This window comes from Natrix helvetica (genome assembly GCF_964273705.1).
Source record: "Natrix helvetica genome assembly, chromosome: 5".
Lineage (NCBI taxonomy): Eukaryota > Metazoa > Chordata > Lepidosauria > Squamata > Natricidae > Natrix > Natrix helvetica.
In genome coordinates, this window is record NC_138551.1 from 25,265,274 (window position 1) to 25,291,119 (window position 25,846).

The 25,846-nt window shown below is 41.2% G+C and overlaps 1 protein-coding gene across 4 annotated transcripts in view; it reads right to left on the reverse strand.

Annotated features, from left to right (window-relative positions):
- Positions 1-25,846, reverse strand: part of LOC309393489 (schwannomin-interacting protein 1) — a 344,932-nt gene that overhangs the window by 79,103 nt on the left and 239,983 nt on the right. For 2 of the 4 annotated variants that reach the window (XM_081955769.1, XM_081955766.1), the window contains one exon: positions 20,005-20,691. In XM_081955769.1, coding sequence (XP_081811895.1) covers positions 20,005-20,691 — 687 coding nt within the window. Of the gene's footprint in view, positions 1-20,004; positions 20,692-20,791; positions 20,885-20,983; positions 21,259-25,846 lie in introns of those variants that run through there. The other 2 variants (XM_081955767.1, XM_081955768.1) reach the window with 2 other exon arrangements.

Consider the following 25,846-nt stretch of genomic DNA (forward strand, 5'->3'; position numbering starts at 1 on the left):
CCACTGACACACCGTGTCCCTTAAATCTGGAATAGGAGGACTTTAATAATGTGTTTGTTCAGAAAGCAACCCATGATTCCAAGATTTATTCCCAACAGATGTTAAGCATATACTTTAGTAGTATCAGGTAGATCTTAGTAATCATGACTGCCTAAGTTGCACATTTCAAACTATACTCTGTAAATATATTAGCAAATTCTTTCATCAATAGAGTTAATGCTTATTTATCCAGATTGAAGAAAAAGATGAAGTTTCTATTATCTTACATTGTAAAATATGCTGATTCTGCTGTATCACAAATTTTGACTCCTTATACAAAGTACAAAAACAGAATACAATTTGAATAAATAAATAAATATAGAAGTTTAAATCAAGCTTAAATTCATGCGTGAATAGATTCACTTACTTATATTTAGTTTAATGTAAAACAGAACTATCTTTCCATCAGTTATTTTAACAATGAGCCTAACAATTTCTCTATATGAAAGCATATTTAAGACTTTTAGTGTAGGTACAATTCAAATCTTGTCAAGTCATTTGTCTATACATAATGTTTCACTATATACTATATTAAATTGTCACTTACCCAACGAAGATGAAATGCAAGCAACTGATTTGCTGCCATACTGCAGAGTAGAATAAAGTATCCTCACGTAGTCATGCTTACCAATTTGTACATGTTTAGACATTGTTGAACCTCATAGTTACTGACAGTAAAATGCCATCTGTTGTTGTATGAGCCAAAATTCTATGATGAATGCCTAAATTACTACATAAAACTCTGGCTTGCAACCTATATGCACCTTACGAAAACCAAAACCTTGCCAGCCTCATTCAACCTTTGAACTGGGTGAAAACTGGCCAAAGTACACCAACATTTATTATACACAACTACCATCAAATAAGATTATATTCTTAGACTAATAACAACATTCATTCAGGAGAAAAAACTATATTTGCAGTAGGAGTGGAAATAGGAGTCATTTTACTTTTAGTACTCATTTCAGTTTGTTAAAAAAAGTGGATTAAAAGTTCAGTTAAGTAAATATTGAAATTTACAGGCAATATGTTGGGCTGTCAAAATATGTAGCAGTAGCCCTCAAGTGGAATATATAATTCAGGAAATAAGTATTACTATTGGGAAGTTGGCAAAGTATTCAGCTGCCCTTCTTCTGTAACGTATCACTCTGAAACACCTGAGGAAGAGGACAGAAAGATCTGGCAAAGTAAGGAAAATAAATGGCATTCAAGAGCCAGGATTTGTCTTAGAAAGGGCGTTGGTAGTTACCTGATACGCCTCTTCTCATAGTGGGGGGAGGAGTATCCAGGATGGGTTGACCTTATCCTCCAGGTGATTGGACTGAGTCAGATAAGCTCTTGGGACACGCCCTTGGCTCACCAGGCACCGCCCAGTTATCAGCGAAGAACTCTATCCGACTCGTTATGCCATCCACTCCAGACCTTAGTATGGTTTCAAACCTTTTATTGAAGTATGACTTAAACAAACCAGTGCAACAATCATCATAACACATGTTACATAACCATGTCAGGGGGGGTCTGGATACTCCTCCCCCACTATGAGAAGAGGCATATCAGGTAAGTACCAACGCCCTTTCTCCATAATGAGGGGGGAGGAGTATCCAGGATGGGATATACCAAAGCTAGCGCGTCCCTAGGGAAGGTCACATACTGAGGGCACTGGCCCAACTAAGCCTGGTGGGGAGTGTCCCCGGCCCTATGAACCGTCTGTAAAACCCTGCGCCCAAACGAAGTCTCCGCCAAGGCAAAGGTGTCTAACTTGTAGTTCCTCACGAAAGGTGAGGGGGAAGACCACGTGGCTGCCCTACATATCTCTGTCCATGACGCCTGTGTAGCCCAGGCCGCAGAGGTGGCCGCACTTTGTGTGGAGTGTGCTGTGATGGGACTCGGTGGCGGTAAGCCCTGAGACTGGTAGGCCGTGGTGATGCAGGTCCTCAGCCACCTGCCTATGGTGGTGGAGGTTACCTTCTTGCTCAGAGACCTCGGTTGGAATGAGACAAACAGGGCCTCGGACTTTCTATTCTGCTGGGTTCTTCTGAGGTAGATCCTCAGAGCCCTTCTGACATCTAATATGTGCCACTTCCTCTCTAGGGGGTGAAAAGGGTCTGGGCAAAAATTGGGCAAAATCAGTTCCTGCGCCCTGTGAAAGCATGAACATACCTTAGGTATGAAGGAGGGATCCAACTGCAATACCACTCTATCCTGATGAAAAATGCAGAGGTCCTTCCTGACAGACAGGGCCTGCAGTTATGATATCCGTCTGGCAGACGTGATGGCCACCAGGAATGCCACCTTAAGGGTTAGAAACTTTAGTGACACTGTTTGCAATGGCTCAAACGGCTCCCCTGTCAGAGCATCCAACACCTTGTGTAAGTCCCAGGAGGGGTACCTATGTACTGTGGGTGGTTTGAGGTTGGACTTCAAGAATTGCCTGACCAACAGTTGTTGAGTGAGTGTCTGGGCTCTGCCGCACAGGAGCACTGAAGAGATGGCCGAGACTTGTCTCCTAATAGTGTTGGGAGCTAACCCCCTGTCGAGGCCTGCCTGGAGAAACTCCAGCACTAGAGGGACAGTGGCTCTCACTGGGTCCTGCCCTGAAGGTCCCTGAAGCCTCCGTAGGGCTTCCGGGGGGGGGGAGGCAGTTTTTGCCCTCCCCAGGCTCCTATAAAGCCTCTGGAGCCTGGGGAGGGTGAAAAAAGCATGCAAAAAATGGGGGGTCGTGCCTACAATGTGTGCATGTGCACTGGGGGATCGTGCATTGCATCATGGGTGTGGCACGCCCGCACATGACCCCCCTGCGTTCCCCCCACTTATAGCACGCAAGCCAAAAAAGGTTCACCATCGCTGCCATAGGTGCTAAGTGAATCTCTGTAGTTGTTAAGTTAGCACAGTTGTTGAGTGAATCTGGATTCCCCATTGACTTTGCCTGTCAGAAGGGTACAAAAGGTGATTCCATGACTTTTGGACATTGCAACTGTCATAAATATGACTCAGTTGCCAAGCATCTGAATTTTGATCACGTGACCATCGGGATGCTACATTGTCCGCAAGTGTGAAAAAGGGTCGTAAGTCACTTTTTTCAGTGCTTCGAAGAGCCACTAAATGAACTGTCATAAGTTAAGGCCTACTTGTAACTATATTCCCTACCTCCTGGAAAAAGTCTCTGTCATTCACTCAACATATAATCAATAGACTTGATATTCTATGAAAATGATAACTGTGCTCCACGGGAAAATGATGAGAAGATTGAAACTAAACCTATTAAAAGCTAGTGTTGATTTTGTAAGAAATATTATCGATGTTGAGAATATAAGGGGTGTATTTCCTATTCATAAAAAAAGATCTTATTATATCCACTGCTAAGCATAATAAATCATGCAGTGACACAGTTGCTATTCTGTGTCATATAAGCTGAAACCTGGACTTGGCTGTAAAAAAGAAATAATGATAGCAGTTTTCTGCCACTGAATGCTATTAGTTTACATTTTGTTCCCAGGAAATGTTAGAAATAAAATTTCTTTTAAAAGGTTAGGGTTGAGGTAAGTGCTATAAATACTGTATGTGAGAAGTGACTGCCCAATCAATCACTGAATTGGAGCCAATTAAGTCACTGAGTCCAACTCCCTCCCTCCATCCATATCAAATGCAGCTACTATTTAAGCACATCCAGGAAAGGGCAATCCACCTGTTGAATTGTTTTACTGAGCAATCAATTGGATTCTGCCTTAAATCATTATTTTGTATGTTGCACTCTGGCTGATGAGAAACAACCGACCTACTTTCATTATGAAATCCCTTCAGATATTTGAAGATTGTTATCATATTCTCCACACTCTGCTCAAATCACTGTTTGCAAGACTTTATTTCTAGTGCCCTATTCAACCTCACTGTACTTCACTGAACCTTGTTGTGGTATCTCTTAAACCCAGATATGCCCAGAGCTGGAGACAATATTTGAAATGAGACACAATAATAAAGTTTAACTATTGCTTCCTGTGGTTTAGTAGCTATATTTCTGCTGATGCATTCTAAAATTGCATTTGCTCTCTTTGACAAACAAATGAATCAGCAGTGTGAATTAGCAATCCACCTACTTTAGCACATTTTTTTTCACAAAGATTATTATATTTCATTATTTTCAGACCATTTTTTTCTTTCCAGACTGATTTGAATTTGTTTTTGTTAGTGATCCCACTGTCATCTGTGAATCTGGTAGGCTCCCACCTCTTGGTTCAAGTCATTAGTAAAAATATTGAAAAATAGTTGACTCTGGAGTAAATTTGTGGTATTCAACTAAATCAGGGGTGTCAAATTCACGTCATCATGTGACATAGCACGACTTTTCCCTTTCACTAAAATGGGGGTGGGGGTGGCCAGCACGTGATGCAACCGGACCACGAGCTGCGAGTTTGTCACTCCTGAACTAAATACTTTCCTCCTATTAGATAAAGAATTACCAAGGAACACTTGTGGAGTACAATCGTTGAGCTAGCTATGTATCCATTTAATTGTCAAGCCATCCAGTCCATATTTAACTAGGTTATTACATAATATTGAATGAAAATTATTTGATATTAACGGCATTCCCACAGTTTATAAAGGGAATTGCCCTATTAAAAATTAGATCAGTCTAATAAAACTTGTTTTTTTCCAAATTTGTGCTGACTCCTGTTATCTATTACATTGTTTTCAGGTGTTTATACAGCAATTGCTAGAACTGTCAGCCGTATCAATGACTGTGATTTCCCCGTTTGGAAAAAAGAGTATTTTCCTTATCCAATTACCTGGTACTCTACCTGTCCTTCAGGATTTCTAAAGGATATATATATATAAATGATTCAACCACAGCCCCAACAAGTTATTTCAGTATCCTGGGATGCAGTTATTTAGTCTGGAGACTAAATACTCAAAGAAACACTATTATTGTGAATGTTAGATTTCAATTCTCCCTTTCCCAAATCTTCTTTCTTTTTCTATATATATAAAAATGGCTCTGTGTGTGTGTGTGTGTGTGTATGTGTGTATGTTGCAGCATAACTCTGGAACGCCTTGAGCAATTTCAACCAAACTTGGTACACAGATGACTTACTCTCTGGAAACAAATACTGTGGGGGTACTGAAATCCCTCAGGGTGTGCGTTCTGTTAAGATACACCCTGTTGTGCCTTAAAGTGGCATCTACTGTACAGCTGTAAAATGGCTTCTACTGTACAGCACAGTGGAGTTGCCATGGTAACGACTTCACAGTATTCCACAAGGCTCCTTCTGGTAAGGGAGAAAATCCAACATTAGAAATTATGTTTGGACTGGACATTTCCCCCTATAAATAAATATCCAGGCAATGCCGGGTTATCGGCTAGTATCTGATATAACACAGCTAAATCCTTTTTGTATGCAATTCCATCATATATTGATTAAACAGTCCAGCTCTGAATTTTCAAATAGAATAGTTTCATATTTGTTCATTGAGAATATAATTGTGATGTGCTTTTTTAATATTTTTGTCATACACTAAATAAATAAACAAGTTCTTGAGTCATAACCAGTTACTTAGCAACTGTTGAAAGTTTTGACAGGACTGCCAAAAGCTACTTACAACTCATATTTTGCAACCCTTTGCAGCATTCCCTGGTCACATGACCATAATTTATAACATTTTCTGCTGGTTTCTAGCAATAAATGCCCATTGTGGGCATTTAAAGCCATGTCATTTGCGTTATGAATGCCGGGTTCGCTTAATGTCTGCTGCAAGAGGTCATAAAAGTGGCTGCAGTCACATAGTATACCACTTAACAACCAGCATGATTTATAACCATTATTCTAGGCTCAAGTGCGGTAGCATCTGTATTACTCTCTTGTGGGAGAACAGAGACTAAATACTATAGAACAGGGGTGTCAAACTGGCAGCCTGCAGGGTTGATATGTCACGCGCAGGCCACGGCCACCCCAGCTCCACGAAGGGGAAAAATGTTGCAATATGTCCCATGATGGTAATGTGATGCCGCGAGTTTGACACTCGTGCTATAGGACATATATGGCTCTTGCTGAAATGTTAAAGTTCAGATGCTTGGCAACAGGTTCATACTTATGACCGTTGCTGTGATCCCCTTTTGCAACCTTTTGACAAGCAAAATTAATGGGGAAGCCAGATTCACTTAGCAACCTTGTTATTTATCAACTGCGGTGATAACGACGGTGGCAAGAAACGTGGCAAAACTCACTTAACAAATGTCTCACTTAACAACAGAAATTTTGGGCTCAATTGTGATCATAAGTCGAGGATTACCTGTATATCCCTGCATTTAACCATACTATTATAGTTATCCAAAGTTTAGTTACATCGGGAAAAGGGAGGACAAGGCTTTGCAATGGTGACCAGCAGATAAGCAGCTTCCTTAAAATTCAGTACCAAGTATCACTTTTGTAAAAGTGAGGAAATCTGCCCTCCATGTGTTTGCCCAACAAAAGGTGACACATAATAAATAATTCTTCACCTAAATAAAAATAAGCAGCCCACCTTTGCAGCAGCAATAAACAGATTCAGAGAATTGCTATCATTTTGAGCAAAACTAAGAATCATGTAGGCTCAAGTGTAGCCTTTCCTTTTTTGCCTATCGTTTATACTTTGAGTTCAGCTCTGTTATTTCAAAACAAGTTTTATGCAGCACTGTTATCAGGCAAAACAAAGTAACTCCTGTAACCTCTGCTTATTAAATACCACATGCCTAAGCTGAGAGGAAAATATATAAAATCATTGATGTTCAGCCAAATAGGAAGGAATACATTGCATTTACGCTGTTGCCCAGTATCTCTTATTTGGCCTTTACCTTGCAATGTTAGGCAGAATTTTTTGGCAGGCAGAATTACTGCATCCAGCGGAATTTATCTCCTAATAAAACACTCCCGACCATGTCGAAATCATAGCGACCAAGTACAAATCCAAGTACCGGGGCTAAGGCACATTTTTAAAATGTACCTGATTGAATTTATCCAATGGGAAAACTTTCCTCCAGTTAGGATTTTTTTCTAGCAGAGGCTCAAGTTAAATTAATATGGCATTAATGTTCATTGAGATTGAGATTTGTTTCATTCAGATTTAGTTTTGATCAGCCAGTGGACCTCTAGATACAAGGATACTATTTAAAATCTTCTTCTGGTCTTTTTTATGTGATTGTGAAGCAAATGCCACGGTTGTAAAGTGAATGCTATAGTTGTTAAGTGAGTCAATGCATTACTATGGGTGGTTTTTGCTGAAAATCGTCCAAAAAGGCTGATTTGGGGGATAAAACATTGTAAATCATGTCACACGATGCTGCAACCAGCTATAGAGGCGAGCTAGTTGCCAAGGGACCAAGACACAGTCATGTGAGCACGGGGAGGGATGGTGTTTTGCTGTAATCAACACAACAACTATAGTTTTGTCATTTTCACCCCTAAATTTAAATGTTGCCATTGCTTGCACAAAAGCACTGTAGAATGAAATTTCATTCCCAGAACTAAAAAAAAATTCGATGCGATCTTTGTGTCTCTAACGCACCGAAATGGCCACAGGATAACAGCAACTTTTTTCCTCTGAGCCATCTATTTGCTCCTGGAGCCTCTCAGATTCTCAACCGATCACACCTTTTCTTTATCTTCCAAGTCAGATGAAGAGTCTTGCAGCAATCTTTTGCCCTCTTAATGTTTTCTGTTCATGAATTTCCTCCCACTTCTTCTCTGCCTCAAGCCTTTTTGCAAACATTTTTGGAAAGGTTCCAGCATTTCTTCTCACCTCAGCCCTGTATGAGTCTAGACATATTGCTCGGAAACACTTCAGGGATTTAAAATACCCATTTCAGCCTTCATGAATTCCTGTTTTCTGACAACTTCTGAATATCTAAGATGTTTCTGAAGTTGGCTGTGTTAATACAAGGCAAGGCATTCCAATTCTTACATTGTTGATTTAAAGCCATTCCTGTTCTATCAAATACTTTATGGGGTATATTTCACAATATTTTTGGACCAAACTTTATGGATTTGCATTGGTAAAAATGAAAGAAAAATTGTAGCATGTTGGAATCTTTAGAAATTGATGCAGATGATCAATTCTTTTCAACTTTCTTTTTTAAAATATAAATCCAGCTAACTACACCCTTAAAGAACTGCACCCTTATAGAATTCCATGGTAGGAATTCTATCCTACCATGACAGAAACAAACACAGCATTATTTTTTGAGAAAATAGATATTTATACCTTTACATCCATTCTGTTATTATAGTTTTTGATTATGACACATTTAAGTACCTAAAACATTGCAGTAATACCACTAACAATTGTTATTGCCATAACTGTAAAACACGAAGGGAATAAATTTATCACCAGAAAAAAATGTTATAAAAATTCAAACTTATTAGCAGAAAACCTGTGGGGCCCTTTCACTGACTAGCACCTCATTCAAAAGGAAATCAAATCTCTCTTTATATAGGAATAACACAATATAATAAAATGTTTGTTTCAGTGAAAAGGAAATAAAATCTCTACTGCACTTGAGTAATAAGACTGTGAAGTGCATGTTGTCTTAATCAAAGAAAATCTCAGTCTGACTTTAACATGAATGATTGAGAAGTTGAACCTGGTCTACTCAATCCTGGTGCAGTACCCTAACCCTCTTTTGGTCCTCAATATGGAATTGAGAATACAAAGCATTCAGAGGACACCAAGTTGGTCTTCAAGAGACATATTTTTCAGCAATTCTAGTGCAGCACTTCTGCCCAGTTTTCTTGCCAGCTGCAATCCAGCTGTGAAGGAATGTTGTCTGGATTCCAAGGAGAGAGAGGATGCATTCCAGAGGAGAAAGAGACATCACAGTTTTGATAGTTGTGTGAGAGAAAGAGGTGGAAGTCAGCTCCTCCCTAATAGTTCCCAGGGTATGTTTTATAGTTGATAACCCAGCGTTGCCAGGGTATTTATTTATGGGGGGGGGGGGAATGTCCAGACCAAAAATAATTTCTAATGTTGGATTTTCCCCCTTACCAGAGGGAGCCCCCTTGTGGAGTACTGTGAAGTCATTACCATGGCAGCTCCACTGCGCTGTACAGTAGAAGCCATTTTATGGTAGTATAGTATATGCCATTTTAAGGCACAACAGGCTGTATCTTAACAGAACAACCACCCTGAGGGGTTTTAGTGGTGTCTTACCCCCATAGTATTTGTTTCCAGAGAATAAGTCATCTCTGTACCAAGTTTGATTAAAATTGTTCGAGGCGTTCCAGAGTTATGCTGGAACATACACAAACAGAGCCAGTTATGGCAATATATATATATATATATATATATATATATATATATATATATATATATATATATATATATATATATATATATATATATATATATATATATATATATATATATATATATATATATATATATATATATATATATATATATATATATATATATATATATATATATATATATATATATGTGTGGTCGGAGCTGCCTTCTTTCTATAAATCATGGTGGGGATGTGTGGAGTGCTGGCTTTGTTTCAGTAAGTGGATTGATTGGGTGTGTGGCTGCATCATGATTGGTAGATTGGTGCTGGCTGTGTGTCCAAAGTGTTGTTTCTGCACTCCTTGAATTTTGAATACGTGTTTTAGCAGAACTAGATATTTAGAGGCTCTGTGTACTGATACATCACTTCTAGTACAAATTTATCTATCAATAAAGAATCTAGATTTCCGGACCAGTTTGCCAGTCAGTTTGCAAAATCACTGTACTATTGGTGATATTATTATGGTCTATGATTGATGACTAATGAATTATGACAATTACATTCTAACAAATCTGGAAGGAAACAAATTGAAGAAGGCTGGACACATATAAGCAAATTAGGTGAGTTCATTCTTTACATTAAGCCAGAGATAGGCAACAAGTACATTGCGAGTCATCTCTGACCTCTATCCAGTTTCAACAGGAAACAGCCAAACACTGGAAGATAAGACCTACATAACCTATACATCTTCTTCATATGTTTTTGTAGATTTTCATGGGTGTAGGTATGCTGGTCTTGTTGTATTTGGTTATGTAGGTCTTATCTTTTCCCATTTAAGATTGAGATTGTCTTGGCAACGTTTTGCCGAGGTTTCACTCGCCATCTTCAGGCTGGGTTTTGGGCTTAAAGTGTGGTCGGAGCTGCCGTCTTTCTATAAATCTTGATGGGGTGTGTGTGGAGTGCTGGCTTTGTTTCAGTAAGTGGATTGATTGGATGTGTGGCAGCATCATGATTGGTAGATTGGTGCTGATTGGTGCTGGCTGTGTGTCCGTTGTTGTTTCGTGTTGTAATGGCCTGGGTGGTGGGTGGGGCTCGTTTGTTGACTAGGGCTGGTTTCCAGATGTCTGGTAGGTGGGAGGTATCATCACATTTATTCATGTTGTGGGGGTATTTCTCTATTTTGATAGCTTCCATAATTATTCTCTTGTTGAAGTGTTCAGTTTTGGACATTAACCTGGTTCCTTCAAAATTAATTTCATGTCCTGTAGCTTTAAGGTGCTGGAAAAGGGAGAAAATTTTTTCTTTTTTTTCTTACTGCGTTCTTGTGTTCTGCGATGCGTGCATTTGTTCTCCTGTTCGTTTATCCTATATATGTTGCAGGGCAGATTTTGCATGGTATTTCATAGACTCCTTGGTTTTCTAGCTGGATTTTGTCTTTGGGGTTTCTTAAGATGTTGGCTATTTTTGGTCAATGTTGAAGGCTGTGTTGATATTGTGTTTGTGGAGAATTTTGCTGACTTTATCTGTGGTGTCTTTGATGTAAGGGAGGAGGGTGATGCCATTGTCCTATTCTGTGTCTCGGTTCTTGGGGGGAGTCTCCCTTTGGATTAGGTAGGTAATTGTTTTTCTTTGCAATCTGCTGGGGATTAATATCTTTGTGAGAATGTGTAATTCAGTTTTTAGGTGGTCTTTGTCGGCTAGGCATTTGGTTCTGGAGATGAGGTTCTTGGCTACAGAGTTGATCTGTGCAGGGTGGCGATGGGATTGTGCATTTAAGTAATCAACCCACTTACAGCAACAAAGCCAGCACTCCACACAACCCCACCAAGATTTATAGAAAGACAACAGCTCCGACCACGCCTTACTTGCACAAGCATGAAGTCGAAAACACCAGCCTGATGATGGCGAGTGGGACCTCGCGAAAACGTTGCCAAGACAATCTCAATCTTACACGGGAAAAGACCCACTTCACTGGATTAGAAGTGAGCCATGTCATTCCCAAACTAACTCTATGTATCAGAGGCTGGGGGGGAAAAAACTCTTGCAGGGTTAAAAATGCATTTACTATAAAGTGAAATAAGCAAGTTGGAACTTCTCAAGGAAAAAAAATGCACGTTCCACAAATAGAACTCATTTCCTAAGGAAGTCTGACAAGAAAGGCACTTCTCTCTGTTCATTGAAGCATGCCTTGCTATGTTTTTACTTAAGAAATTATATTTAACTTGTAAGTGCTGGTGTGATTTTTTTAGCAAGCTAAGATTTTGTAACTTGAGCAATATTTTTAAGTAAACAATGAGTACAAATGTATCCAAGAAAGTACATATAAATAAATTAATATTACCCAAAGGATAAAATGAATAATATTGGCTTTGGTTGGGATTGATCTGAAACCAATCTTTCCTCTTTATATAAATTAGGGAGCTACTGGGTTTACCTTTATTTTCCTGTCCTCTTAACAAGTTTCACTGTTTCTTCCTTCCTTTGGAACTACCATAGTTAGTCCCCAATTTACAACCAGTTACTTAGCAATTGTTCAAAATTACAACAGACTTACTGGGGGCTACTTCTGACCTAGATTTGAAGTTCTGATGATCGCCCTCCTAACACATGACCGAACTCCAAAGTCTTGGCAACTGGGCCGCATTTATAATTGTTTGCAGCATCCTGTGGTCATATGACTGAATTTTAAGACAGTTTGCTCAAGCCTGGCATTTACTTCCAGTTTTCAGCCAAGCTGTGCCCATAATGGACCACTGCTTTGCTTAATGACCATAGCGGCCACTTCATGATTGTAGGGACCACATACCAACCACTACAAAGATTTGGAAAACTATGTTGGTGATGGGTTTTATGACTGTCATGAGTTACGAACACGAGTGGCAGACTCCATTGGGGACTGCATATGCATACTTCGGTTAGTTCATAAAACTCATAAAATAGAATAGAATAGAATAGAATAGAATAACAGAGTTGGAAGGGACCTTGTAGGTCTTCTAATCCAACCCCTTGCCTAGGCAGGAAACCCTACACTACTTCAGACAAATGGTTATCCAACATCTTCTTAAAAACTTCCAGTATCTGAGCATTCACAATTTCTGGAGGCAAGCTGTTCCACTGATTAATCGTTTTAACTGTCAGGAGATTTCTCCTCAGTTCTAAGTTGCTTCTCTCGATTAGTTTCCACCCATTGCTTCTTGTTCTACCCTCAGGTGCCTTGGAGAATAGTTTGACTCCCTCTTCTTTGTGGCAACCCCTGAGATATTGGAACACTGCTATCATGCCTCCCCCTAGTCCTTCTTTTCATTAAACTAGACATACCCAGTTCCTGCAACCATTCTTCATATATTTTAGCCTCCTGTCCCCTCAAACCTGAATGCAGGATTCCAATGTGGCCTTACCAAGGCATTATAAAGTGGTATTAACACTTCACATGATCTTGATTCTATCCCTCTGTTGATGCAGCCTAGGACTGTGTTGGCTTTTTTTGGCAGCTGCTGCACACTGCTGGCTCATATTTCAATGGTTGTCCACTAGGATTACAAGATCCCTCTCACAGATACTTTTATTGAGCAAGTTACCACATATGAACAATTATGTCTGCTCATCATTCAAGCACTTTCTTTTTCCCCTCCTCCAAGGTTTTTAAATTACTATTGTTATATCAAATTCACATATGCAAAAGAAAGAAAATTTATTACAGACTGATTTGCTAGGCAATATAACTTTTTCTCAAAGAAAAAAAATATATACCCAAGCATCCAGTGACTGGCACTTTGGTGCACTGCATCTCTAGCTCAGCTTAAAAAGAGAGTTAGCCAGATTGCTACAAACGCTGCATGTTAATTAGAGATGAAATGCAACTGAAGCATTTACAGATTTTGTTTACAAAAAATATTCTTATGAAAAGTTGTTTACAAGGCCTGGGCTCAGTAATTACAGTGATTGTGACTGATTATGGTACCAAAATATGAAGCAGCCACGCACAAATAACAAAATCAAAATTAAAGGTGTGAAATTTAAATGAAGCAATTTTTTTCAGCCCAATGTCAGTATAACATTTGTTAATTCAGGTTTGTGGAAATAAGTTGGAACAAATAAGAGGGTCTATAGATTTAGCAGATTGAGTACATTCAAAAAAAAAACTCTCTACCGTGCTAGACCAACTAATGAAAACAGGAGAGAAATACAAGTGTTCCATCATGACAGATCTGCCATTCATAAATTCCTCCTCCAGGTGATTTATGTGCTGCAGCTGAACAAAAAAACAACAACAAAAAAACACCACTTGTCCTCCAGACTAGAGCCTGGATGCTACATTTGTTGTAGAAAAAGCAGATTAAGTGGTAACAGGAATCTTCCAGCAGAAGCAACACAGCTGGAAAAAGTATCACATTAACATGTGTCGACCAAAGAAAATAATAAGCATAACTGAAGATGTGATTTTCTGTTTGAGCCCGTGGCTGGCACTTCCTTTTATGATTTAACATTAGTAGATATCCAAAAGGTCAAGTCTTATATAAAACCTTACATAAGTGCCCAGAACTTTATTACAATCCATCATGTACAAAATGATCGAAGTATTCTTTCGAAGGATATTTTAAGTCTTTCAATGGAGTCATATCCATTTATTTCTAATTCCCCTTGGCCAATACTCCAAAAGCCTTATTGCAAGAAGGGAGGGTCTCATCTTAGATTTGAACCCGGGATTTGTCAACATTCAAATCATTGGGATGCCAGAGCCTTCCCTTGAGCGTGACAATGGATCCCTCTATAAATGCAAAGACACACTCGCGAGCTTAACAATAGAGGATTCAAGGACAATGGCAGAGCTAGGTAACCTGCTGTTACTGCAAATCTAATCAAAAGGAGTACCTGCTATTTCAGAATCTGGGAATGTAACCATGTGTGCAGTATATGTCATCTCCAGGGTTTAAAACTCTCATTATTTATTTATTACTTTCATAAGCTGCCTGATGTGTTCATGACTATGGGTAGGATGCAATGTGAAGCAACTGAAAAGAATAAAATGCATACCATGAAAAATGAACACGTGCAAACACAATAATAAAATCTGGCAAAGCCATCATCCCACAAGGAGTCTGCCTAAGGCAGTGTTGCTCAACCTTGGGGACTTTAAGTCCTATGGACTTCAACTTCCAGAATCCCCCAGCCAGCACAGCTGGCTGGGGAATTCTGGGAGTTGAAGTCCACAGGACTTAAAGTCATCAAGGTTGAGAAACACTGGCCCTTTAAGGTCTGGAGACTCAGGTTTCGAAGGCTTGTTCAGGGTAGGGGCCAAATAGATCTATAAGATATTATTGCTTCATCCGCCTCACTGTTTAATGGATGGCTCCCAGAGTATGCCGATTCTGCTAGATCATATGATATGGACAGAAACTATAGACATTCCTTTAGATAATCAGACCCTATGCCAGTGATGGCTGACCTTTTTCCGGACTGAGTGCCCAATTGTGTGCAAGAAAATGCACGCACAAGTGCCCAAACCTCAAAATGCAATGCGTGCGCATGCACCGCCACCTTGGTGCATGTGCATGCGGGGGCCTGTGGGGTCCCCACTCTCCCACACATGCTCTCCCCGCACTCTCTCCCCGTGCCTGTGTGCACGCCCCATGCCTGCGCCCCACCTTCTTGCAAGCACGTACCCCCTGCATACACTCCACACACCCCATGCAAATGCAGCCCCCATGCCCCCCCCATGCATGAGCAGCAGAGACCCAATGACCAACTGGCCAGCGGGAGACGCACACATGAGCTGAAGTGGTGCAACAGTTCACATGCCCACAGGTAGGGCGCTGCATGCCACCAGTTCGCCATCACGGCCCTATGCCATGAAATGCTTTATAAATTATAACCAGCACATTGAATTGGACCCAGAAGCTTACTGGTAACTTACTGGTAACTAGTGCAGCCCACAAAGCAGAGGTGTCACATAGTGAAGAATAACTATTAGGTTGCTGCATTTGGGATCTGCCTACAGCGCATTGCAATAGTCCAAATGACCAAAGGTAAGTAACCATTTTAAGGTCCTCCTTGTCCAAGTATAGGGGCAATTGGCACACTATGAACGCCTTTGAATTGGTGTAAAAGTCTCCCTGGCCACAGCTGGAATGGGGCAATTTGCCACAGCTCACTTGCCATGGCCAATTAGCCACAGCCAACTTACCATAGGGCAACTAGCTGTGGGAAAATTCAACAATTCAATTTAATTATTTGAAACAGTTAAACGTTGTTTGAATTTTTGTCATTTCACATAACATTTTGTCCCTCCTTGGCAGTCTTTCGTCAATGATTCTATTCCACTGTTTCTTTGATATTAGTGCAACTCTTGTCCCATGGTGGGTGGCAAGTTGGCAATGGTGAATTGTCTCACGGTGAGTTGGCTGTAACAAGTTTTCATAGACCCGCCACAGCTTCCACCTGCTCTTGGAATAGCAATGGTGACCCCCAATCACACACCATCCTGAAGAGTGAAGTGCAACTGCCTTTCGTATTAAAGATTAAATATCTCCAGACCTGCATGGTTTAAGAGGCCTGAGCCTTTTCTATTCCAACTAGTTCCAGATACTGGAACAAAGCCTTGGCAGCATCACCTGGTTATCTGCATCTTTATCTCTTACTTTTAAGTAGCAATTAACTTTATTTCCACATGTTTCTCAACCTTGGATGCTGAGCTGGGGAGCATTCTGAAAACAGTTTTCCTATCATTCCAACCTCCCTGCTTTCAACTTCAATGCATGATGGAGAGAGGTAGAAATTCCCATAAAATATATTATAATGATACACAAACCACTATCCGGCTTTGTACATCATATTAAGCCATAAATAGTTTTATATAGTTTTGGATTAGTATGTTCTGGGATCCAGCAATGTACTTTGAATACCTTTGCTTAGCACTATGTGTTAAGTCAGTTCTGAGTTTCTTTAGCTTTGACAATATTAAAAGAACCAAAACAAACAAACAAACAAACAATAAGTTATTTCAGATGAAGTGTGAAATAGAGGCTAATCATTTAAGTACAGTGAGTAATGGCAGTGCAATTCATTAGTCTTTTATTGAGGCTCTTGGGTGGAATACCAATAAGAAATATAGAAATCAAGCAATAAGTCAACATAATGGAGCTTGACAAGCAACCAAAAGGTACGGATAATAAACAGGCAGAACCAAATCTTATTTGAACTGTCATAAAGGATATAGCTGAAGAACAATTGGAAGTTACATATCAACAGCATTGGTAATGGTTTCATCAGCATCTGTTTTAAACTGAGTTATTTCTGAGCACATTTATGAAAGTTTATTTTATGCTAGCATCACTGGACCCTCCAAAGTTTCCAGAAAAAATTATACTTGAAATAGAGTCTATCTGAAAACTAAAAACTCCTTCCTGCTCCTTGAAAGGAGTACACTAGGATGCTAATGTTATCAGATTTCTCTACCACATTTCATTCAGGAGTTCAAATGATGTATTTTGGCCAATGTATCGTAAGTGAAATACTCTAGGGTTGGTGAATACACTACACAGTCTGTCAGATATAGCCTTAGTTTCACAGCAAGATAGAATGAATGAAGATGAGGATATTTGGGCCAACAGTTTAGCAATATCCTCACGTTGCCCACTCCTGACTTAGAACAATGGTCAACTTGGTGAACTTAGGCTAGCAATTAATTGTCAGTAGATATCACTGTGAATACCACTGTCTACTGTGATGGGAATTGGCATTCAGCAAAACCTATTTTCCGTCTTGACTCAATATTTGGCATTCATTATTTGGAAATATATTAATACAAAAATTCAATTTGACTAAATCAGGGGGGTCAAACTCACCACTCGTGAGCTGGATGCAACACATGCTGGCCACATACACTTGTTTTATTGAAGGAAGAAAAGGTTGTGATACGTCACTTGATGTGTCATCACGAGTTTGACACCCCTGGACTAAATAAAGCTAGTTCTCAATTTATCACCCTAATTGAACCTGGAATTACAGTTGTAAGTAGTGCAGGTTGTTAAGAGTGGCACAGTGGTCTAGAGGTGAAGACAATCACCTTCCACTTGGAAGATTGAGAGTTCAATCCTAGACAGTGAAAGATGTTTCTCTATCAGGGCGCAAAGAGAAAATATCTGCTGCGAACTCTGCATAGGCATCAGGAAGACTATCCGGCCAGTAAATGCTAAACTCCAGTCAGTTGCCCAGATAAAAAGGAATTACAGGATCGCAAAAAGGGGAAAAAGGTTGTTAAGGGATCAACACATGACTGACTCATTTTTACAACATTTTTTTTTGCAAACGCTGCAGTCATTAATGGAACACCACAGTCATTAAGCAAATGCCAGTCATTCAGTGAACTCATTCTCCACTTTTCACCTGGTCCTTAGGGTCAAGAAAGAAAAAAAAGGTTTTCAAAGGAGAAACGTTAATAAGAAACAAGACAATCCATGATCTGTTGAGTCATTGTTTCAGAAATTTTTTCTTAACTAAACTAATAATCCGAATGACTATGTGCAGGGAAAAAAAGCAATGAGAATGGGAGCTAGTTCCAACTTCCCGCCAGCTTCCGCATTTCCTTTGCTTATGGGAAGCTGGCAGAAAAAATTGGAAATGGCAATCATGCGTCTGCAGTTGATTGTGGCATTGTGGTGACTCTGAAGAGGCCACAACTTTTCCAATATCACTGGTCTGAAGTTCCTTGAAATTTCAATCATATGGGTCCTGGTTTTGAGTGGCATTCTTAAAGTTAGCCCATTGGAGGTATCTTGATTAAAAAAGTGTTATCCTATGATGTACTATTTCATCTAATTTAAGGTTACAGTCAAGTAGACAGGAGAGTTTTAGTAGTATATCGATTCATTAAAGTCACATGAGAAGACCATCAGCAAGTTGTAAACTTCAAAAAAAAAAACCCTTGGGAAATCATTTAAACTTGGAAGTAAAATTATCACATTTAATTTTATTTTATTAAGGGTGTTTGCAATTCATTGTGCAGTTCCACTGCATCATTTAAGTAAGTTTCAGAGTGCCACATTTTGGAAAATATATTTACAGATTGTTTATAAAAATGAAAATACATTAATGCTTGTTGACAGGCAAAGCAGATTGAGTGAGATATAATTTAACTAGAAGGTTAGGAAACATGAATTGGGCATCTTCTCACAAATCATTACCAAACACCTGCTAAGCTGAAAGATCTACAAAAATGAAAAAAATAAAAAACCAGATATCTGTCTACAGAGCAGGCACCAAAGAGATTTTGATCCCTAAAACAAGCTTCTTTGCTTTAGAGAACAATATCAGACTTTTCTGTCCCAGCAAGAAACAAAGCTGGACATTTCAGCTATCTCTCTTGATTTCTTATCTACAGGGAAAATACTCCTTCTGAAATCACATATTGTCTCCAAAAGTACAGCATATTTAAAATGCAGTGTTATCAGCATCTCTGTTGAATATATCATTACTGAAGTTACAATGCTGGGATAATAGCACTTTATTATCAGACTTTGCATCTGATTTGTTTTTACAAAGAAATTGTTAGATAATAAAAAAGAAACCTTGCAAGAAAGCTTTCTCCCTTTAAATCTAGTGAAGATCGTGTCTTCCATTTCTATTCAGTATTTATAGATAATGTCTTCTGGATGCAAAAAGAAAAGGGGAATTAAAACAGATTGCAATATGGAACAGATCTTCACTGGTTCTGTCCATCAGGGAAGACACCATACAAAGTCTGCTTCCCTTTGCCCTCCTCTTGCTGGAAGCAGCAATGCCAATTATGGTGAAAAATGAAGTTACTTATCATGCCCTAAAGTCAAAGAGTGTTACACCCAATCTCTAAGAGCTGGAGGCCCTAGATTTTCAAGTCACATCCCAAGGCAAAAGTGATGCAATGTTAACAAGAGCTATTAACTAGATTAAACAAGGCATATTTTTTTTTGCAGAACAAAGCACATTAGAAAAATAAACATTCTAAACTACCCAAGTCTGCAAGTTCTGCTGTACCTTTAGAAAGGAAGGGCAGAGAAACATGCCTTGGATAGCACAAACCCTTTCACTAGGGCAAATTCACAAGGAGACATGCACCAGCTGGTTAAGATTCCTGCTTACATTTCCCCCCCTTCCTCCTCCCCCTCTTAAGGCCACCCACATGTCTGGCTTTTCTGAATGCAGCCAGGTGTTCTTCTGATAAGGAACAGGAAGTAGTTCAGGACTACCCTCCCAGCCCTATCTTCTCTTCCCCACAGAAAAGATCACCCACCAAAGCCCCTAATCCTTAAAGCCAAGGCAGGCCAATCCACCAACTCCTTCCCTCTTGCAGAACAAAAGGGACAAGGGATCACCACTTGTCTCTTTCCTTTCTAAATCTGAATCCAAGGGAGCCATCCTCCCACTCTACACACTACAATGCACACGAGGTACAGTTTCTTGCAAGCCCAAACACCAGGACGTATTTGGAGGGAGAAAAGGAAGCAACCAGCCATCCCAATCTAAGTAATCACAGCTGCCCTTTGGAAATTACCTTCTATGGGAAAAAACATAATCATCCAATGCCCTCCCTCGCATGGGAAATGACTCACCCTCCGGTCTCCTTAAGTAGCAGCAATTCCACTAACATTAACACTTTAGTTCTCATCTCTGTTACTCTGAACGTGTAAGAAAAAAGGAGCAAAGGGGGGGGGGGAGGAAAGAGACCAACTTACAGAGGTGTAGTTGCTCTTCTGGCTCCGGAGCTCCTGTTCTTGGAACTGCAACCCCGCCAGGTGTTTCTCCAGTGCTTCCCAGTCCATAGTGGGCAACTGAGGCTCCTGCTCTTTCAAGGCATCCTCTCCTAAGGAGTTCTCCACGGGGCGGAAGGAAAGCAAAGGGCCTCCCTGCTGAGCTCTCTGGAGGCAGGGGGCTTTGCTGTAGCCCCCACCCCCTTTGTGTCCAGTCCGGTGATGGCTGGACGGCACCATGTTGGCATTGTGCCTAAGGTCCAGCAGGTGACGGTGAGGCTGGAGAGGATGGGGAGGGGGGTTAGTGCTGGGAGCTGGGGGGGGCATGGTTGCAGTGGGGAGGGCGAGGCAGGTACTCCTCACCTCCACCAGCTCTTGGGTTAAACTCCTCCTGGTAGGGGTGGTTTTGGCATGGCAGCGGGCATAGTCCCCATCCTCCTTCCACACATCAATCACTTTCCTCTCGGTGGACTCCTGGAAGTCGTCCTCCTCCTCCTCCTCCTCCTCCTCCTCTCTTCCTTCTTCTTCCTCCTCTGAGTCCTCCAAAGCAGCCAAATCCAGGCTGGTAGGCGACGGGGAAGATTTGCATTCCGAGCAAGGAGTCACTTTGCTGGAACTGGACTCGGAGCTGGAGCGGCTGCTGCAGGGGTCGCTCCCTAGATCCATGCCATCCTGGAGAAGGGAAACGAGAGCGAGACCAAGAGCGTTATAAGATGGACGGGGGGGGGGGAGGGGGAGCAGCGGGATGAAGGGAGACAAGAGCAAGACAGACTTCTTTTTGTGCTCGGCGGCAGCTGCTTCCACCGCTCCAGAAGTCACCACCAGGCACAGTTCAGCACCAGGCGCTCCAGATGCTGCCGGGAGTCTTAATGGAAAGGGGGAGGGAAGGGAAGGGCAGGGCAGGGAAGGGGGGGAGGCGCCCCCGTCACTTCCCAAAGTTTCCTTTCGCAAAGCCCTCACACACCCAGGCACGGGGACACTTTTCCAGGAAGGAGACGGGCAATCTCCCACGGGAGGAAGGGATGGATAGCTTGGCTCGCCTAGACACTCATCGGGCACATAGCCGCCCGGATGCTTCTGAGAACATCGCCCGGTGTTGCGATCGGGGCAGGAAACGGTAGAAGCGGCGGAGACACCAAAGCCAACCAAGCACTTGCCCACCGCACCACCCGCAACCGGCACCGGAAACTTCCCGGCTCCTTTGCGTCCAGTTGCAAAGAAGAAGAACAGAAAAAAGCTACGCCGGTAGCACTGAAAAGAAAGGGAAGCGGGGGGTGGGGGTGGGAGGAGGAGGAGGAGGAGGAGAGTGGAAGAGCCCGTCCCCACGTAAACGGCGTAAAAAAAAAAAGGGGGGGGGTTAAAAAGTCAATGAGAAAACATCGCCCCCTGCGGTATCGCCCGAGAGAGAGAGCGAGAGCATTGCCGGAGAAAATGCACGTTTAAGGCAGAGGCAGGGAAGGGAGGGAGAGAGGTGCGCCGGGGTTGGCGGGTCGGTTTAATTGCTCTCCTCCCTTCCTCCCTGCAAATTCCAGAAGGCCGCACATTGTCGCCCGCTGGGCCCCACCCTTGTCTCAGCGCCGGCATGTGGAGACACACAGTAACGAGTTGTGTTGTGTGTCTAGGGAGGTGCGGTGGACAGGCATTTTCATAGCCTGCAGGATGAAATAACGATTGAAGACCAAAAAAAAAGCACCCTCTCTTTGTATCCTAGGTCAATGTCCTTTTTCCCTGTGGTTTTTCCCTGTCATGAAAATCAATAGTCCAGGAAAGATCTGTGGCAAAAACGGACCCTAAACAAATCTTTGGGTTATACTTCAACGGTTTTGTTGGAACACCTGGATTGAAAATTGAAAAATGCAAAGTTCAGTATCCACCTGAGCATTCAGGCAGAAAAACCCGGCTTCGCTTCTCTTCACCCATGGGCTTTCCCTGGTCAAATGTCCAGTGACTTCTTTATTTTGTTTTTAAAGTCCTTAAAAACTTTGGAGTTGAAGAAAGGCCACCTCTGAACGTACTGTTGGAAGTTAAAACCCACCCCTCTCCTAGAGAAATGAAATATTTTAGGAAATATTAAAAAGGCAGAATATTTCCCCTAAAAAGAGAAGTAGAAACTCAAAGAGAGGCAGAAACTCAGTTGCCTCCACCTTTGTGAATGAAAAAAAAGTAAGTATAAAAAGTGGAAGGAGGGGGACATAACTAAGGCAGAATATCAGCAAATAGCCCGAGCCTGTAAAGATGAAGTGAGGAAAGCTAAGGCTCACAATGAAGAAAGGCTTGCCACAAAAGTAAAAATTAACAAAAAAAGCTTCTTCCAACATGTTAAAAACAAGAAAAAAGTTAAGGAAACAATTGGTCCATTGCTAGGAGAAAGTGGCAAGAAGGTGACAAGCAACAGGGAGAAAGCAGAACTATTTAACTCATGTTTTGCATCTGTCTTTACACAAAGGGATAAAACAGTCCAACCTATCAAAAGCAGCACCACAAAATTAGGAACACAAATTGAAATAGGGAAGAAAATGGTAAGTGAGCACCTGTCTACCCTAGATGAGTTCAAATCACCAGGACCGGATGGATTATACCCCAGAGTTCTGAAGGAACTAGCAGACGAGATCTCAGAACCACTGAATTATATCTTTCAGAGATCCTGGAACACCGGGGAACTACCAGAGGACTGGAAAAGAGCTGATGTGGTTCCCATCTTCAAAAAAGGGAAAAAATTAGATCCAGGAAACTACAGACCTATCAGCCTAACCTCAATACCAGGAAAGATTCTGGAAAAAATAATCAAGCAACGAATTTGCGAACACCTAGAAGCAAACAAAGTAATAGCCAAAAGCCAACATGGATTTGTCAAAAACAAATCATGCCAGACTAATCTTATTGCATTCTTTGATAATGTGACAAAATTAGTGGACCAGAGGAATGCCATCGATATAGTTTACTTGGACTTCAGTAAGGCTTTTGATAAGGTAGACCATAACCTACTACTAGATAAAGTAGAAGAATGTGGGTTAGACAGCATCACCACCAGATGGATTGGTAACTGGCTGACCAACCGCACTCAACGTGTAGTTCTCAATGGAACTGCATCTACATGGAGGGAAGTATGCAGTGGAGTACCCCAAGGCTCTGTTTTAGGCCCAGTACTCTTCAACATCTTCATCAATGATTTGGATGAGGGAATAAATGGGGAACTCATCAAATTTGCAGATGATACCAAGCTGGCAGGAATAGCCAACACTCCAGAAGATAGGCTTAAGATACAGAAGGATCTTGACAAACTTGAACATTGGGCACTATCTAATAAAATGAAATTCAATGGTGAAAAGAGTAAGGTTCTACATTTAGGCAACAAAAACGGAATGCACAGGTACAGTATAGGTGATACCTTACTCAGTAGTAGTAACTGTGAAAGGGATCTTGGAGTCCTAGTGGACAACCATTTAAATATGAGCCAGCAGTGTGCAGCAGCTGCCAAAAAAGCCAACACAGTTCTAGGCTGCATCAACAGAGGGATAGAATCAAGATCACGTGAAGTGTTAATACCACTTTATAATGCCTTGGTAAGGCCACACTTGGAATACTGCATTCAGTTCTGGTCGCCACGATGTAAAAAAGATGTGGAGACTCTAGAAAGAGTGCAGAGAAGAGCAACAAAGATGATTAGGGGACTGGAGACTAAAACATATGAAGAACGGTTGCAGGAACTGGGTATGTTTAGCTTAAGAGAAAGAAGGACTAGGGGAGACATGATAGCATTATTCCAATATCTCAGAGGTTGCCACAAAGAAGAGGGAGTCAAACTATTCTCCAAAGCACCTGAGGGTAGAAAAAGAAGCAATGGGTGGAAACTAATCAAGGAGAGAAGCAACTTAGAACTGAGGAGAAATTTCCTGACGGTGAGAACAATTAATCAGTGGAACAGCTTGCCTCCAGAAGTTGTGAATGCCCCAACACTGGAAGTCTTTAAGAAGATGTTGGATAGCTATTTGTCTGAAACGGTATAGGGTTTCCTGCCTAGGCAGGGGGTCGGACTAGAAGACCTCCAAGGTCCCTTCCAACTCTACTATTGTATTGTATTGTATTGTATTAACCATTAAGGCCCGAGCCAGTCTACTCTACATAACAAAGGTGGGATTAACCCTCTACAGATCTCACACATGGCACCTGGGAAGAAGCAACGCTCAACCAAACTTGGACTTAAAACAAAGCCTACAGAGTTGCCCCTGCATGGCCCCATGGCAGTCTGCCAACCAATCAGAATACAAGCTCAAGTTTAAAGCCCAGAGAGGGCATAAAACCAGGGACTTTCAGCATCTCTGCCCCTTTTTTTTCTCTTCACCCAACCCTCTTGAAGCACGTGATCCCCCTTCTCTGTTCAGGAAATGAAGCTATGTGATCCTGTCAACCATTAAACCAAACCATCTTTTCCAAACTGCCTCCATGTTTCCAGTGTCTTTTTCCCCACTTGGAACTGAACCCAGATGGACATTTCTTCCAACAATAGGCAGAGTGCTTTCTTCTCCTAGCCTTTGAGCAGCTGCCAATCTGAGGCAGGGTGGGGTTTTTTTTATTACTTTGGGGGGTTGACATGGTTAAAGAAGACCTAGAATGAAGAGTGTGATAACAAGGAAATCCTGTTGTGCATTTATTTGCACCTTCCTTTCAAGCACAGGAAAACTCTGAAAGAGCAGTGGGAACTTTTCAGCAACTCCAAAAAAAGGGGGCTATAATTAAATTGTTTCCCTTTTCCTTGCTCCATCCTCAGAAGAAAATAAGTGGCAATCTTTGAGTCCCTTCCATAAAGTGACAGATGTTTCTTACAGATGGTCTTTATTTTGAACTCAGAAAGCAAGTTGCTCCCCTGATTTTCACTAATATGGTTAATATTAGCATTTAAAGCATTGCAGCTGTATACAGAAGAGAGGCTAGCTATGGGTTGGAAATCCATGATATTGTGTATTTAAACTTAACTACTTGGCACTCAGTATAAGATTGGGAGACCTGGCTCCTTGCCCAGACTTTTGGCAAAGGTGAATAAAGATTTGTTTCTTCTTCATTCCCATCCAGCTTTTGGGGTCTTTGCTATCTTTTATTCTTTTAATGTCAAAATTAGTTTTATTTAATGTATTTATTTGTGAGCTGCCCAAAGTCCTTGGGAGTTGGATGGCAAACAAATTTTAACAACGACAGAAACATCCCTACTTATGAAAAGAATGTTACTATGAAGTCAAATGATCTGACTTAGGCTAGTGGTAGTATCTGAAATAGGGTATCCTGCTTAAGTAGGGGTTGGACTAGAACAGTGATGGGCTGTTTCCGGCCCAAGTGCCCAAAGTGTGCATGCCTAAACTCCCAAAATGCAATGTGTGTGCAGCATCACGGGACTAGAAGATCTCCAACCCTTTACTCAAGCAGGAAACCAGATATAACCAAATAGCCTAAGTCAGAATATTTGACTTCATTGTAACTTATTCATTTCCAACTCTGTTATTTTGTAATTCTATAGCAGGGGTGTTAAACCCACTGTCACGCCTGCAGTCATATTCCTTTTAGGATCTTTGGCCTGCCACACTCACTCTCATTTTACTATGTTGTTTCATTAATGGGGTAATTGGGAGGGGGAATAGTAAGGAGTAGAATTGTAGAATGTGTTGTCAAAATAAAACATTCCTTTCTAGAAACCCAAGGTCATTCTTTGTGTCCGCACCTCTGCACCTGCCCCGAATTAGATGGGTGGAAATGCTAGCGTGGAAGAGGAAGATTGGATCATGTGATGGACTTGTGGGTTTGGGGACAAGATCATGAACTTTCAACTGGGTGGGAA